This window comes from Cryptotermes secundus, unplaced genomic scaffold (genome assembly GCF_002891405.2).
Source record: "Cryptotermes secundus unplaced genomic scaffold, Csec_1.0 scaffold141, whole genome shotgun sequence".
Lineage (NCBI taxonomy): Eukaryota > Metazoa > Arthropoda > Insecta > Blattodea > Kalotermitidae > Cryptotermes > Cryptotermes secundus.
Window position 1 is genome coordinate 673,577 of NW_019721759.1, and position 17,865 is coordinate 691,441.

At 42.2% G+C, this 17,865-nt stretch overlaps 1 protein-coding gene across 8 annotated transcripts in view; it reads left to right on the top strand.

Annotated features, from left to right (window-relative positions):
• The window catches only part of LOC111875623 (cAMP-specific 3',5'-cyclic phosphodiesterase), a 796,526-nt gene that overhangs the window by 646,911 nt on the left and 131,750 nt on the right, over positions 1–17,865 (top strand). For all 8 annotated transcript variants that reach the window (XM_023872006.2, XM_023872007.2, XM_023872004.2 and 5 more), the window contains 2 exons: positions 3,873–3,937; positions 10,383–10,495. In XM_023872006.2, the coding sequence (XP_023727774.1) occupies positions 3,873–3,937; positions 10,383–10,495 (178 nt within the window). The remainder of the gene's footprint in view (positions 1–3,872; positions 3,938–10,382; positions 10,496–17,865) is intronic.

The following is a 17,865-nucleotide window of genomic DNA, read 5'->3' on the forward strand; positions in this document are numbered from 1 at the left end:
GTTGATAGTTGCAGAATAATGGCAAGAAAGGACTTAGACTGCTCGAAGATGTGTGATTTGAGGCGACACAGCGGACTGTTATAAATCCGTTACCAGGATACGACTAATGAATACCGAGAACCCTAGTGTGTGTGCAGCGGTGAACTGTAAATTGTGTAGATCAGCGATAGCGCTATAATTGCCTGCAGTCTAGTTGTATGAATAAGATGTCAATAAATCCAATCATCCAGTTCAGACCCCGTTTTATAAGACACGCACGCAACCCCTAAATCCTGACAATACTGGTATAATGTTCTTACCCGTACTAGCATAACATTCAGTATGCCCAGACTTTAGTCCTACCCTTTGTCTTTCCGGTCCGGAATCCGAAGTGTCTCAGGTTCGACTCCATCCATCGCTGCTAACCTTAAATATAAATTAATAATGCAATTACAGATATAATGAGAACAGAGCACATGAAATTCTGGGCAAAGCCATTCCCGACATGTATATGCAGTATGTAGTGCCCGACATAATTTGGCATAATAAATCAACCTTTTCACAAAAACAAGAGTCATTATGCGGGGGAGAGTCAATGCATAGGTCACAAATGGATGTGAAACGTAAAATATATGATATTCGAACCTTGGAGGAAAAACATGTATTTCTCGACATATCCTCCACCAACATTGAAAACACTTGTCCCATAGCTTTACTAATGCGTCGATACCCGCAGCTTAGAAGTCTTTTGGTTGTTGTCTCAGCCACATCCGCACCTCCGTTTTGACCCCTTCGGGATCGGCGAAACGTTTTCCACACAGTTTTGAACCGCTTTACCCGACAAGACTTCCAACTACAAACATTTCTTTGCATTGAGTCCTGTTACCCACAGAACGCTGCTCCTCGGTAGTACAATCCTCAAGCACGGTCGCCATTTTGACTACTGAAAACAACCTCTGAACTAGTAATGCGAGCCTGCTACACAATGTGCTACTACCTAGTGATACACATAGAAAACAATTACTTCCATTACAGCTGTTTTACTTCCATTTGTATGCTATTTACGGACTCTTCCTCTTAGTTTTCACGAGTTTTTCACGTGTTACACTACCGATGTCATCAGCTTTATCCTCACGTGAGACCCTTAGATATCCAGATCATCTTGAAGATTTCCCGAGATGTTAAATTTTTTTTTCCTTGGCACTACAGCCCCACTGGTCCTAGGCCTACCTCCATGAACTTCTCCGTTCACTTCGATTTTTCTAGATGTAACACATTCGGTAGGACTCCTTGGGCGGGTGATCAGCTCGTCGCAAGGCCTCCACCTGTACACAAACACAGAAAAACGCATACACACAAACTAAACATCCATGCCCTGAGTGGGATTCGAACCCACGATCCCGGTTTCCAAGCTAGCGAAGACAGTTCATGCCTTAGACCGCTCAGCTACCGTAACCGGCCTCTTAACATTTACATTAAAAATTATTTAATTTTGTTGACGATTGTAATCTCAGTAATGAACTCTCTTGTTGAGCTAAAGGCAGGGAATTTCTTGAGCAGCTGAAATACTCAAGAATGAGTCTGACAAGTGTTTTGCGGCTTAGCGGTTTCATACCCCAGTTTCATATTTGGGAGGTTCTCGGTTGAAATTCTGGCCCGGAGGCGGGCTGTACCTGCTAGGGTTCGGCGTGATTTCTCACAGCCTTCCTAAGAAAATGACTAAAAATTTCTCAAATTAGGCCACTATCTTCCAATCCACACAACTTCCAGTTTTTTATTCACTAATCACATGTAATCCCATGATACAGATTTTCGGTAATTACAGAGTATGGGATATTGGAAATTGGAGATAAATTCATAGAAAAGCAGTTGAGATTAATTCACAATTCTGTAGGCATAATCCACTCTGTCAGATAAGTAAGACCCATGAAAACAAGAACTTCGCCCTTCGCTAATTTTCATGCTTTTGAAACTTTCTTATTATCAATGTTAATAATTATTACACCGTCCAGCATTACATTCTTTGGACTGTCCACGGTCATCAAGTGGACGTTTACATTTAATTCTAATTGATAATGAATATAAGTGTAATGTATTATCAGAGTTACTGACAATGTCGTCAAATAAACTACGAACAGATAAACAAATGTGTTAGTATTTGGTAACGTAACTCCACGATAGATGTGCGCAGAATTTTGTGAAGTTATTGGTGTGCTGTGGGTTTGCAAATGCGTTGCTATGCGTGTGGATGACGTCACATGCAACAAAACGGAATGCTGTCATATCGAGTGTAAGTAACTAAATAATTAGCTCTTTCCATGGAAATCTTAAATTACTGGTCCACGTCAGGTATTCATGCTTAATTTTAAGCTTACGTCCTCTATGTTATTAATTTCACTCTCCCCGTTGTTATTTCTAAACAAAAGAATTCATATTATTATCATGTCAGTGATGACACATCGTAAATATCATTCTCAACATTTAAGTATCATATAACTCGGCACAAAGGACATTCTGTTACAGAATACTTTGCCGCCAAACGCTTTATGTCTGCCTCGCCAGCACAAATACAATACAACACAACAAAACACAATAACAAATATGAGAGCATAACATTATTAACGTTATTCATTATGCGATAGAAGAATGTTGTATATTAGTATAGGCCTAAAATTATGCCACCTTCTACACGTAGGCGTAAGGACATTAAATGAACGCATAATGTGAAGACCCTCCTTATTTGTCAGGATGTTTCGTGTGCAAAATTATGGAGGAATTTTGATGAAAATTTTGGTGTAGGAGTCCTTATGTAATTTGTCAAGCAAATTCCATTTATATTGGTCATGTATCCTACAATTTTCATAAACTTATCGATTTTATAAAAAAAGACTTATTGTAAGGGAAATTGTGAAGATCGTAAACTCTATACCTCACTGAGATGTACCAAGGGCATTCCGTATATAATGCCTCCTATTTTTTTTGTGTTAATATGTAACGTCTGAGCTGGATATTGGTGGTGTTGTAGTAAAGGTTGAACCTTCCCGCCAATGTACTGTTAGTTTGGTTGTCGTGCGACAGATAGCGACAGCAGAGCAGTCTACCAAAATGGCGTCTGACATAGAAGTGCGTACGAAACAGAGATGTGTTATTGAATTTCTAGTACAAATTTAATCGAAAACGTTTTTCGATATAGAGAACATTTAACGAAGCACAAAGATTAATCGTTTATAATTCAAGCTGAGTGCTATCTGTAATTTGTGTTTATCGTTGCACCACTAGAAATTTTCTACACTGATAAATATATTTTGTCTACAGTAAATGAGCTTAAAAACCAAATTGTAGGTCTGTACAAAATTGCAAAGGACTCACTTTGAATAATCGGTGTTGGTCCTATCACAAGATAGATTTGAGGCTCCCACAGCGTTGATTATCGTATGGGTCGTGTAGACTGGTATTTTACTATTCAGAGAACTTTTCATCCTGAGAGGCACACGGTAGCGTAGTTGGTTAAGGCACAGTGCTACAAGCCGGAAATTCGCGGGTTCGATTCCAAATGAGTTCATTGCATTTTTCAGTTGACCTAATCATTCCAGCCGCACTATGACCCTGGAGTCGACTCAGTCTCTAACAGAAATGAGTACCAGAATCTTCCTGGGGGGGGGGTAAAGGGCGGCCGGAGCGTAAGGCTAACAAGCTCACCGCTGTCTGTGAGCCGATTGTCTAGAAATTGTGGGAGCCTCGACGTCTCACAACTCTACGGGCCTTCACGGCCTGTTACAGGGATAGCTTTACCTTTTTACATTTTAGTTTTCGTCCTGAGTTTTACGTCCCGAATCTCAGATATTTCAGTCAGAATATTCAGTTGAACTGATAGAAGCGTAATTTATTTGCAGATCGAGAAGATCGTCAGGGGCTGCTGGAGGTACCACACCCCAACCAAGAAATCTGGCTCCAGGGGGTAAGTATAGTATTTCCTCCATTCCTGTTAAGATTTCGGAAGTAACGCTGCTGTGCGCGATGATTCAATTACGTGCATCAGTGGTGTATATACTAGTTGATCAATTTCCGCAACGCTCTCTGTAGGCGTGATGCGTCCCCGTTTCTCCAGCTGATAGTGATTCTCCTGCGCAACAGATAATAGAATGAGTTCTCGGATTCGTTATAGTGCAGTAGTAGTCAGAGTTCCTGGCTACAGATCCAGGGGTCCGGGTTCGATTCCCAGCGCTGTCAGATTTTTCTGAGAAGTAGTGGGTCTGGAACGGGGTCCACTCAGCCTCGTGAGGATAACTGAGGAGCTACTTGAAAGGAAAAGTAGCGGCTCCGGTCTAGAAAACCGAGATTAACGGCCGTGGGGATTCGTTGCGCTGACCACGCGAATCCTCTATCCGCTAAAGTCAGCACTAACTTCACCGACAAGAGGCGGTTGCTCGGTCGATATAGCTCGCTTGCGGACTAAAACCAGGGAGTTTGTTTTTTGTTTTGTGGTGTATCTGTTTATTGTAAACTATTATTCGTCATCTTTAGGATTGACGTGACATACCAGACATGAAGAAGGACGTAGCAGTTTTGTTTAATCCTTCGGCAGCTAATGCTACTTGTACCTAATACGATACAGAAAAAAAAAATCTAAAAATTTGTTCTTTTGAAAATCTCGTTAAATCACAGATTATAATTTAATTCTACATTTCTTTTCCGGAATTACACATGTGCCACAGTGAAAACCATGTTATTTAAAACCAAAAATGAAATTCAGTTCTAGAAACCGAGATTAACGGCCGCGGGGATCCGTTGCGCTGACCACGTGACACCCTCTATCCGCTAAAATTGGCACTTAGGCTGGTGCCACACGAGCACACAAAATGCGTCCATTGTAACGAACGTCGTGACGTCCGTTGTAGAAATAAACAAGATAAGCGAATGCTACGCTTTCTTCTGGCTCCATTGCAGACAAAAAACTACGCACCGCATTCTGCAACTGTGTGGTGTTCTCAACAACGTCCGTCATAAAGTACGTTCGTTACAACGGACCCATTTTGTGCGCTCGTGTGGCCCCAGCCTAACTTCGCCGACAAGCGTCGATCGCTCGATCGGTATAGTTCGCTTGCCGACTTAATGTCACGGTATTAGTTACCTGTATTTATCAATAACCTAACAACTGAACAATAAGTGTTGGTGTAACCACAGTTTTGTCATCTGTTTCAAACAAAAATCCGAATATACAGTAAATGAAAATAATCACAGTTAAACGCTTTACCATCCCATAAAGCGAAATTAGCATGCCCGTTATATTATAATCTATAGTTTTCTCTGTGTTTTAATTAAGTCAGTGTTTACTGAAAATGTCTGTTGATCTAGAACTGAACCCACGCCCTCCAAGAATACGAAGCAGCCTTAGTGTTCGATTAACTATGTTGTGACATGTGAAAGGGTCCGAAAGGGTTGAAGAGAGAGCTGATACCCACTGTTCTCGAGGCTGTAGTAGGCAGGCTGATGATCAGAGTTGCTGATAAGGAAATCCGATCAAACCCTAACGCACATCACATTTAATCAGAGCTCGCGACTTCTCTGTCTCAAAGGAGAGGTTATGTGGGTGTCAACAGTTGACATTTCCTGTTCGTAATCCTGTATTTTCCTTCGATGTTGGCAGCAGTCAGCGTGTTCATTTATAGGTTCAGTTAATGGTTATCTGACAATTTATATACTTAGCACTCCTGTAGTATGGAACAGTTCGTTCGTGCTGTCAAGACGGTCAAGACCCATTCACTTTCTCTCGCTTTGCGTCCTTAGGGGGGATTTCGACCTTTAACGTACAGCGCAGGCGCAGGAAGAATATTTGGTGAGCTACATACGGCTCCTCTCTTTCTCTCTCTCTCTCTCTCTGTCTATGGCTTTACAGCCCTTTGGACCTTGGCCGCTTTTTCAGTTTCTTAATCCTATACACAGTCGGTAAGACTCCTTGGACGGGGGATCAGCCCGTCGCAAGGCTTCTACCTACACGCAGAACAACACAAACACAGAATAAATGCAGACGTACATGCCTCGAGTGGGATTCGAACCAGTGATCCCAGTGTTTGAGCGAGCGAATACAGTTAATGCTAAATTCTTTTAACCTCAGGGCGACATGCAGACGGAAACTTCATGTATATTAACCACGCTAGCCCCAGGTTCCGGGTTCTAATCCTGATAGTTTTATTTTAGGTAATGGGAACCGAATAGGTTGGTCTAGCGGTAATGCTCAACATTTGTATTCATGAGGTGCTGGGTTCAAATCTCGGCCCGGGGAGTCGGTTATCCTGACTGAAGTGTTTTTTATTTTTGTTGAAGTTTTCCTCAGGCAAATTCGGGCTTGCTGCTGCAAGCCACGGCCGTTTTCCTTCCAAATATTTTCCAATCCGTCGTTCATCTCTCATCCCACTTTTGGACTTCATAATTCGCGTTTCTGAAAGCATCGTAAAATAACCCACTAAGGAAAAGGTAGGGGCAACGGGACGCTGATGACAGCCGCAATGAGGACTTTTCAGTGCTGAAACTGTCTAGCGTCGGAAGGTAAATGATAAGATATAGATGGATCGTGATGAATTGGAAGAGATTTGGAAGGAAGCAGTCGTAGCGCAATTAAGATATTACCCCAGAATTTTACTGAAAGAACTAAGAAAAACCACGAAAACTCAGAGTCAAAATATCTAGTGTCCTGCCGATATTCGAACCGAGCACCTACCAAACAACTCCAAAGCTTTACCTCTAAATCAACTTGTTAGATAATGAGAATTCTTGAGCTGGCCGGAGTTAGAAGCGATAGCTCGAAAGTTTAAGATATGATATTTCGCAGAAATGTAGTTGCTATAAAGAAAATGTCATAGTTAGCCAACCCATACGAGTAAGCTGTAGAAAGAGTTTAACCTTTGTTTCCTTGGCTGGGTGATTTTGCCATGGGAAATGTTTAGAGGAACTGAGACTACGAGACAACGGAAAGAAGTCCCATTGATGGTGGGGATAACAGCGCTTGAGGCTTCCCCCTTTCTTCCTACACTTGTATTCCCACCAACCTCTTCCGCCCATTGTCAGCTGGTTCAGTGTCTTTTTACTACTGAGCATCATCACGTCACTGAAGCGTTTATGTGAGAACGGATTGGCTAGAAGTTTTGGAGGGGATAAAAGTGGAATGCTCTGCAAATGGAAGCGTATTGGCTCGAGGGATATGCGGAGGTGGTCGATTCATAGGATTTCTTTCCGTGGGCTCATATTAGGGAGTGTAGGAAGATGTGATAGTCTACTGCACGGTTTTCAACCTTTGTAACCATGCGACCCAAACTATATATACAAATGTATTTGCTGCTTTCATATTTACATGCATAAAGTTCCCGCAAGCCTACGCCGTCAGGGTTTTAGTACACGTAGCAGGTAAAATCCCAGCGTTAATTCATTAAGCACCACAAAATGACGACGTAAATAAAATGGAGGTAATGATTCACGTATTTCTTAACCATGGTATTAGATGGGTGAGTGATCAGTTTCACGCCCTGAACGCTTACTTCCGGAGGAAAGAGGCCGCACCATAGCTCAAGCGGTTAGTCGCTGGCTTCCCACCGCGGCGGCCCGGGTTAGATCCCGGGTGTGGTCAACTGGAATTTGTGGTGGATAAAGTGGCGCTGAGGCAGTTTCCCCTACCAATCTTCATTCCACCAATTGCTCCACAATCACCCTCACCTATCATCTGGGGCTGGTACAATAGACCAGAAGTGGCCGCAGTACAAGGAACTTAGTCCCACCCCACCAGCAATAAAAAAATAATAATTCCGGATGAAGAATCCCCCGTACCGACTGGACAGGAGGCCTTGGTAGGCCCAAGAGTCGGTCACAGTGCTGTGGAGAAGGTACTAATCTCTCGCCCTGACCGTTAATCGAACTTCGATTCTTTGTCTCTGCAGTCTACGCCGTCGATATATCGACTGAGCAATCCGGGGAATACTTTCATCGAAGCAGCTGCTCAGGTCTTCACTCTGAACAGAAGTGATTTCTCAGATAAATAGTTTTACAAAATTGCATTGTACCAATTTGCTTTCACTCCGGGACTTGCGCTTGGAAATCTTGCAACCAACGGCTTGAAACGCGGTAATCGGTTTCCGCGTTGTATTGTGATCTCAACTCAGCTTTACCGAACAAATTAACAGTGGTAGCCTGTGAGGATTTTATTCGGAAAATGCCTTGTTCACATTTGTGCTGGGTAGGAGAAAGACGTAGTTAATACCAGAGCCGAACACAGTGGCCGCGCGGTCTAAGGCATAAACTGTCTTCGCTCGCTGAAACGCTGGGATCGTGAGATCGAATCTGACTCAAAGCATTGATATTTTTGTGCGTTTCTGTGTTTGTCTTGTACTGTGTGTAGGTAAGGACCTTGCGAGGGGCTGATTCCCCGTCCAAGGAGTCTTACCGATGACTGTGTGTAGGATTAAGAAACTGAAAAAGCGGCCAAAGTCCAAGAAAGGTCTGTAGAGGCATAGGTAGGTAGGTAGGTACTAACACCGCTCTTTTCCAACCCGCCTTTGCTTGTATTAGCGCAGTCGGAATGGTGCTATCCCTGCTACACCTGTTTCTACCTTAGGACAGTGTATGATGGCTACTGGAAGTTGTCCTCACAGATCAAACTAAGGAAGATCGGTATAGGTACGGGAAACTAGCTGGGTCGGTTTGCATGAGTCTCAGGGTAGCGATGCCGAAGAAAGCGTTTTTCTGAGAGTTGAGCCAATTGACGTTTATTCACCTGCTAATTCACCACACTGTTAAATTAATGTATTCTTAGCTTTAAGTTACAGCGTTACGATCGGCAAGCTACGTCTCGGAGCGTGCAAGGGTCACGTCCGTTCAGTTCGGAATATTGTGAAAGTCTCTCCTTTTGTGGAATGGCTTGCACCCCCACGCCGGGAATTCGAAAGATGGTGTTGACATATACATTTCATCCCATCTTCCGTGGGAAGCTTGAACGAGGCAACCCAATCATACTGGCCCTCATTCACAGGCAGTTGTAACAAGCTCTGACCTGTCCTTTTAGGCGCGTCCGGTTCCCTGTACCCGAGCTAAATTTATGACTGATCGTAAATGTCATAACTCCGGACTTCTTGTTTCTGCCAGAATCTAGAAATTTTCAACGTAAACACCGTATTGCACGTCCCAGACGGTGAAATACGGTATTATAGATCACGATACATTTCCAGTAATATCGAAACATAAGACTTTTGAAATTAAATTACCGAGAATTAATTAGAAATAAATTTCGTGGTCATCTATAATCTTCCAAATAAATAAGGGCTCAGAATGATCAGCGTCAGTACGTAGGTACGTAGAATAAGATCCTCAGACTTGATGTTCTGCTTCGACGGTATCCGAGTAGGGAGTTGCGGTCTCTAGGCTGTAGCACCAAGGATTGTGTCGGCCTTCTGCCCTTCTGTATGGTTTTGTTGAAATTGCCATCGGTATAGCATTCAAGATCATCAGTATATCAGGGTGGAATTTCTCCAGGATATTATAACATATTAGACTTATGTTGTTTGTAGCATATTTACCCGTTACCAAGTTTTATGTAATTTTCTGTGTGCCTATCGGTACAGATGTTGTACTCGAGGTGTGGTCGTATAAACCTGAAAGGATTCAACTTAGAAAAGAACTAATCACAAATGAATGGATAATATTAAAATGGATGTTAAGTAAATATAGATTGTGGAAGAGTACGTACTGGATTAATCTGGTGTGAGATAGGGACCAGTGACTCGCTGTTGTGAACGCAGTAATGAACCTTCGGGTCCGTAAGAGACAAGGAATTTCTTGAATAGGTAAATGGTGTGTAACTCTTCAAGAAGGTCAGCCAGTCTGTTAGTTACATAGTTCTAAGATTTGCCAATTCCCATACTGAAACGGCGCGTGGCAGCATAGCTGCTTGAGACACCATGCTACCAGCCGGAAGGTCGTGGGTTCAGTTCACAATTAGGTCACTGGATTATTCAATTGACCTAATCCTTTCAGCCGCACTATGACCCTGGAGTCAACTCAACCTCTGACAGAAATGAGTACCAGGAATTTTCCTGGGGGGAGTAAAGAGGCGGCCGGCGATCAAGGGTGGGAACCACACCGCCATCTGTGAGGTGATTGTCTAGAAAATGTGGGAGCCTCGATGTCTCACAAATCTGTGGGCCTCCTCGGCCTATTACAGGGATAGTTTTACCTTTTCTACCATACTGAAAGACCAGATATTTCACATCGTCTGGCTTATGTGATCCTTTCTAACGTTTCAGCTTCCGCCAGCAAAACTGCCATTATCTTTACTAGCGTCACCAGCATGTGAAGATGTAATTTCTTTAGGAGTCCGTATGGTGTTACACTGTTTAGGCATTTGTTCATTATGCTTGCAGATGATGCCTACATGAAACTGGCCATCGAGACGATGGAAGAATTGGACTGGTGCTTGGATCAACTCGAGACCATCCAGACCCATCGATCCGTGTCTGATATGGCGTCCCTGAAGGTAGGAATAACATGAATATCATCACAACGCCCTAATATGTATAGGGCGTCTGTTAGAGCCGGAAATCATGCACCTAGGATGCACGAAGGCTTGTGGTCAGTAAGACATCGACTCTTTCTATACATTTTAGATGGCTAGTACGAGGGGTGATGATAAAGCATTCCCTTACACAGACAGCAGGCAGTAGTGCGCACAACAGATGACACGATAAAACAGACGAACTGTACAGTACTTTCTCTACCCGTATTTAATTTCATACGGTTCTATTCATATATAAGCTTGAAGTCCTTACATTTTATTTAGATATTTGTGCTTAACCACTTATAAATCTGGTACTGTAAATTCTTGACGTCTGCAAGGGCTCCGAAGAAGAAATTGAGTAATAATTTCTAAAAGGAAGATAATGCAAAGATGACATAATACAAAAAAATAAATTCTTGTCGTTTTATTGGATTATAATAGATTAGATTAGATGAGATTTAGATTACATTAGATTAGATTAAATGGGTGGCCGTGTAACGTCTCTTGCTTAGCGCCCATCTTCGACCTGTTCTGCAGTTGTTTTCTTTGTAAATTAAGGAAAACTTTTAAGTGATCATTGCTGTTCGCCAGTTCATTCATATAGGACTTTTGCGCAAGGACATGCGGCTTCTAGTAAACTTAAAAAGGTGTCACTCTGGCGAGAGACGACCAATACATTCACCTGTGGACACTTGCCACGTGGCGAACTGAATGTTAATCGCAGTGCGCTTGCGCAGCCCCATTTCACCCTCACCTGCGAGAATTCGATAACGTTTTTCATGTTTCCAGTTGTGGTGAATTAACTATTATTCTGAATGCAATTTAAACGGGATTATTGTGTCTGTATTAATCATATTTCGAGACATATTTATTGACTGATAAAGGTAATCGTCATGCCGATTATAAAATTACACATTATTTTCTCGATTATCCGAACTAGTCAAAGCAATGATATGTTCGAACTGCTAGATCTCAGATAAAAGATAAAAATTTTGAGTAAATATTGTGAAGTGCGGCCTGAATGCTGCAACCTGCCCATCTGCTGGGCCTGACTTCGCGGTGCACGTTCCCGTGGTAACACGAAGACTTCGTCACTCTGGGTTTTGATGGAACAGTCATTTGTTGAGCAACGGCTAGGTTAATGTTTGTTCTTACAGCAACGGAGAGGTCATTTTTGTGACAACGGAGAAATTAACTGTTCGACTCGGTGTCCCCTATTCGGTACGCCGAACAGATATAAAACAGAATACGAGAGGGTTCCAGAATACCAGATGTGCAAAATCCAGACAAGCGTGAGGGATTTGTTATGACGAAGGGGTTAAATTTGTGAACTGTTATAGCTGAGTGTGATTGTAATAGCAATGTCAAATAAACCATCAAATCTAGAATCTCAATTATTAGTCACGTTACCCCGGATACACGTGTCAATAAGTTTGTTGTTTTTCAGAGATTTGACAAGGGCAGTCATGAGCAAGGGGACACAGGCTTCGGAACCCGTTATCGCATCTTTCTAAAATACCGTGTCCCAAATTTTCGAGGATCACAGATTTTTGTCATATGCTGCAGCACAAAATTTTAATTGAAGTTCACTGTGAATTATTATGACTTCTATTCCACGTCAGAATCTCGTAATTACATTAATATTTATTATATCGCAAATGCGCATGTTCAGCTATGCTAATGGGGCACGCAGTAGCGCAGTTTGTTGAGGCACTATGGTACAAGCCAGAAGGTCGCGGGTTCAAGTCCCGATGAGGTCATTGCATTTTTCTCAATCGACCTAAACCTTCCAGCCGCACTATGACCCTGGGGTCGACTCAGCCTCTAACAGAAATGAGTACCAGGAATTAATTAAATAATTTTCCTGGGGAGTAAAACGCGGCCGGCGCGTAAGGCTGACAACCTTACCGCTATCTTTGAGCCGATTGTCTAGATAATGTGGGACTCTCAACGTCTCACAACCCTATGACCCTTCACGGCCTGGTACAGGGATAGCTTTACTTTTTTAGATATAATAATTATTATATTTATATTCTGCAATGTGATACATGTTAGAGACCAACCTGGAACACTCCCTACTAATTTATTTAGCCGTAAATCAGAAAACGTTGAGAACCGTTGAATTAATCATGTCTTGATGTAGAAACACCTTCCAATGCTAATGTTCTTTCTCTTGCACATACGTTTCTTTTCTAAATATTTATTTTTGTATGACTTTATTAGGAAAATTTTAATTAACTTTTGAACAGCAGTAGATGTAGTTTCTCAATGTGATCGTTATTGTGAAAAGTTTTATAAAACAGTCTCCCTAATATGCTGGACATAGAAATTATTTTCTAAATTTATGCATTTGTTTACACTGTACTGAAATGAAAAACGCCTTTCATCAGATCAGACTAGAACAGAGACTTAGTGAGTGCATTAATTTCACCCGACTGAAGGCGTCCCGTAGTCTATTTCAGAACTGCATAGATAAATTTGGAATAGATACCCATCCTCTACAATTCTGCTCAACTTACACAGAGCGGTCGGCAGTCCGCCTTGCATTCTCTTTGTCTGGTATACCGCACGTGATGATATAGCCAATGGTTGCTATGCCTACGACCTCCTTTAATATTCGGAAATACACGTTTTGCCCACACAGTGCATTTATGGGTTCCGAGGTTTTACTTCCCTGTTTCGTTTGTTAGGCATGATAGTACTGTTAATTCTATCAGTTAATTGATTTAGGCGTTTGACGATATAAAAGAGGCCAATTACATGCAACTAAAAAACAACAAGACACAAGTAACACAAACAGTAAAAGCTGAAATATAAGGCTGTCCCTGTGACAGTATGTGAAGGCCCATAGGGCTGTGAAACGTCGAGGCTCCCACATTTTCTGTAGACAGTCGGCTCACAGACGACGGTGAGGTTGTCAGCCTCAGTATTACCGTAATACAATCCTGATAAGAGTCAAGTGGGCTACCGAAGCCGGCAAATAAGTACAAAGAAAGAAAAGGGGACGGTTAGTATTCATGGCTTAAATCGAACAATAAGTGCACAATTAACTCCATGTAGATGAGCCATTCTTGAGAGGCCGCCAGTTGTGTAGCTACTGAAGAATTTTCTCAACGTTATGGTACCCGAAGGTTCATTACCGTGTTCACAAGAGCCTTCCGAGGCCTTTTGTGACGTTTCGTAACGAACTTATTCATGTTGCGGTGAGGAGTGCATATAAATTATATTTTATCTCATGTTATGTGAGTGAGGTTGTCCTCTGCCTCTAATGATGTGTGACGGACGAACCTTTCTTGTTGTTATGGAAACAGCCAACTTGCATAAGCCCTTCCATTTTTGTCCCATTTATACTGAAAATGGTGGGTGAGATTCCATCTATTTGAATAGGGCTCTTTCCACGCCATCAAATTATCCTCACTAAGCCGCTTATGTTCCCTCTGAACTGTACCACTCCGCTCGCGTGTATTTTGGTCCTGTATAGTTGGCTGTAATCTTCTGGTGCTTCACGCAACACAGCACTCATGATAGTATAATAAAATGTAGCGTAGACACTGTTACGACATATACCCGTGTAGCGTATTTCTCGTTTCGTTTTTAATTTGTAGAAGAGCTCACAGGAACTATATTCTCTTTCTGATGTTAAGTTGCTTGGGTTAATGTGTTCACAGTTCACTCAACTGAACTGGTTATATGCTACTGATAGCTGAACTGGTTATATGCTACTGATAATAGACTAAATTTACAGACAGATATAGTCCATCTACTATAGAAATGAGGGTGCGTCATTAACAGTGACATAGACAGTTACGCCATCAACGGGAAGTTACTTTCTATGTTCATACGCTTGTGCGAGATTCAGACGTACTTATATAGGGCTTTTTCTTCCGTAAGGTTGCCTACACAAACTGTGACGTACCGTGGGTTCATAGAGTAGATGGACTATACCGATATTTGTTTTTGATATTTTGATATTATTTAGCGGTGTTGAGGAGAATATTTGGACCGAAGAGAGATGAAGTGACAGGAGGTTAGAGAAAACTGCACAGTGAGGAGCTTCATAACTTGTACTCTTCTCCAAGTATAATTAGAATGATCAAGTCAAGGAGGTTGAGGTGGGCATGGCATGTGGCACGAATGGGGGAGACGAGGAACGCGTATAGGATATTGGTGGGAAAGCCAGAAGGAAAGAGACCACTGGGAAGACCAAGGCGTAGGTGGGTAGACAATATTAAAATGGATCTTAGAGAGATAGGATGGGATAGTATGGATTGAATTGATCTGGCTCAGGATAGGGACCAGTGGAGGGTTCTTGTGAACACGGTTATGAACCTTCGGGTTCCAAAAAATACTGGAAGTTCTTGAGTAGCTGCATAGTTGGGGGCTTCTCAAGAAGGGCTCAACTCCATGAGTAAGTAAGTAAGAAGGATATTATTTAACAAATCGTCCTGTGATTATTTACAAATAAATTAATATTACGAATGCTATTCTGATTAGTAGACGTGCAGCCCTGTAGCACCATCTGTCTTAATTGCGTATGAACTTTCAGATTTTGATTTTCTGCATTATGATACCGTGTGGTCTGGTAGCATTTCACTAACATTTGGAGTAACCTTCTGTCATCCACTTTTACTGTGGGGCTTTTGCGACGCGCTCGGTATGGCAGAATATATATATATATATATATAGCGTCGAATTGTGGGATAATTGATGAACAGTTAACTGAAAAGGATGTAGAAGGAAACGGCTGTGACCTAATTGAGATACTATACCGAAATTTTCTTGGAGGGACTCAGGAATACCGTGAAAAATATCAGGATAGTGGCGATCACCTCCCGAATACGAGTGTACAACGTTTCTGCTACTGCATTCTGCTGGGTGTTTCTCAATTTTACCCTGAAGATGGAAGTAATAGTTTCGTCCGAAACGTTGATAAGACCCATTAGAATAAGCGGTATCATACCCGGAAAACAGTCAAAATGTTTACGGCTTCGAAAATCTAAAAGCTCATATAAATATAATTTGTAAAAAAAATAAAAAGCCGGAATATCGCGGGTTCAAGTCCCGATGAGGTCATTGGACTTTTTTTTAGTTGACTTAATCCTTCCAGCCGCCCTAGGCCCTGGAGTTTACTCAGCCTCTAACAGAAATGAGTACCAGGAATTAATGAAATAATTTTCCTGGGGAGTAAAGCGCGGTTGGCGCGTAAGGCTGACAACCTTACCGCCATCTTTGAGCCGATTGTCTAGATAACGTGGGACCCTCAACGTCTCACAACCCTATGGGCCTTCACGGCCTGCTACAGGGATAGCTTTACTTACTTCTTTAAAAATTATAATCGTTCCCTTTAAAGGGTGTTGAACTTAATAATGATATGATAGTATTAATTGAGGAATGTTGAATTATTCTGCCAGGGACCACAGGAATGCGGACAGTTGTCTTTGCAAAGTGTAGAAATGACTGCCTCTGTGTTAGCCTCTTCTTTCATCTCTAAAACTTCCTTTACTACTTGTCTCATTAGCAATTAAAATTTAAATGGGGGCTTTTAATATCAAAGCTGCGCACTTTTTGATGTGTAATTTTTTCCCCGAAATGTTTGCCGATGGCACATGAGCTCTTATTTTTCTTCCATTTGCACAGATTAAAAAAAAAACACAGTTTTACGGAACTTGCGTAATTGCGTTAATGGTGTAGGCAGGAAATGTAAATTCATTTGGTTCGGAGCCAAAGGGAATATTTGAGATGAAATCGTTGGCATTCACGTACCAGAATTTAACTGGGTGGTCTTAAAAAATATGACACGATAAATATTATACTGTTACGGTTATATGAGCTCCTTTATTACAGTGTTGCCAACAGCAAAGGAGCATGCAACATGCTAACATTATGCGTACGACACACAGAATTACAGAGAATTGACCAGAAAGAAGTAGAAAGGATTTCTAGAACGCTCACAAATGTATACAGAAAAACTAAATACAGTTTAACTCCAGACCAATGGGAAACGAGATACTTTAGTTGGTGTAACGAATAGGCTGCGGGCTGGATGACTGAGGAATCGGGTTTCTGTTCCGGGTAAGGAGATTTTTGTCTTCCTACCGTCCAGACTGCTTCTGGGGCCAACCCACTTTCACGCGCAGTGGGTACCGAGGACTATACCCACGGGGGTGAAGTGGCACGGGCGTGAAGCTCCACCTTCATCTAGTGTCAGCTTAAGAACAGTTGAGTTATCGCCACTGCCCTTGCGTCTTCATGGTGTAGTGTTTAACGAACTATTTCTTTTTTTATTGCTAGTGGCGTGGGACTAAGTCCCTTGTACTGCGGCCACTTCTGGCCTATTGTACCAGCCCCGGATGATAGATGAGGGTGATTGTGGAGCAATTGGTGGAATGAAGATTGGCAGGGGAAACCGAAGTACTCGGAGAAAACCCGCCACAACTCCACTTTGTCCACCAAAAATCCCACTTGACCAGACCCGGGATCGAACCCCGGCTGCCGCGGTGGGAAACCAGCGACTAACCGCTTGAGCTATGGCGCGGCCCGTTTAACGAACTAAGTACTGGGATAGCTTTACTTTTACCTTTCTCAAAATTATTACTGAAACGTTGAAGTGACGAAATCATAAAATAATACAAAAATAGAGAAAAAAAACTGTCCCAGACTATCTAGAGTTCATACCCGAACTTTCACAGGGACAAGAATATGACACTAAAGGTCGAGATTAATGGAGATGATTTTCAGTGCTTGAAGTGGGAACGTAAACCGGAGATCCCTGGTGCTCATTTCTCTTTGAGGCTTAGTCGACCCCAGGGCCATATTTCGGCTGGAAGGATTAGGTAAATTGAAAAAATCCACCTCATCGGGACTTGAACCCACGACCTTCCAGCTTGTAGCATAGTGCCTCAGCCAACTACGCTACCGCGTGGCCCCTAGTTTAACATGTTACAGCATGAAATATAATTTTACTTGTTCCGTTGGGGAAACTCGATTATCTTGCTGATGAGGGCCATAGAGTAACTTGTAAGAGAAGGGGACTAATGGGTTTGGTGAAAATGTTTGATAATTTGTGCTGTGTCTGAGTTGTGATCGAACTGGAGAACTATCTTGTATAGGTACTTGTCGTAGTCATATTGCCAAGGGGTTCCAAACTTCGTGAAATCTCTTACCACTTAAAGGAGCATATACATTCGCGCTACCGCCCGTCTCTGAGTGTCAGCGAAAAGGGCAGTTCTGCACACTGTTGGAACATTTCTACCTCCCTGAAAACAGTAATCTATTTATAAGATGTTTAGTTGGTTGAGACACTGCGCTAGATTCCCGATGTCACTGGATTTTTTTAATTGACCTAATTC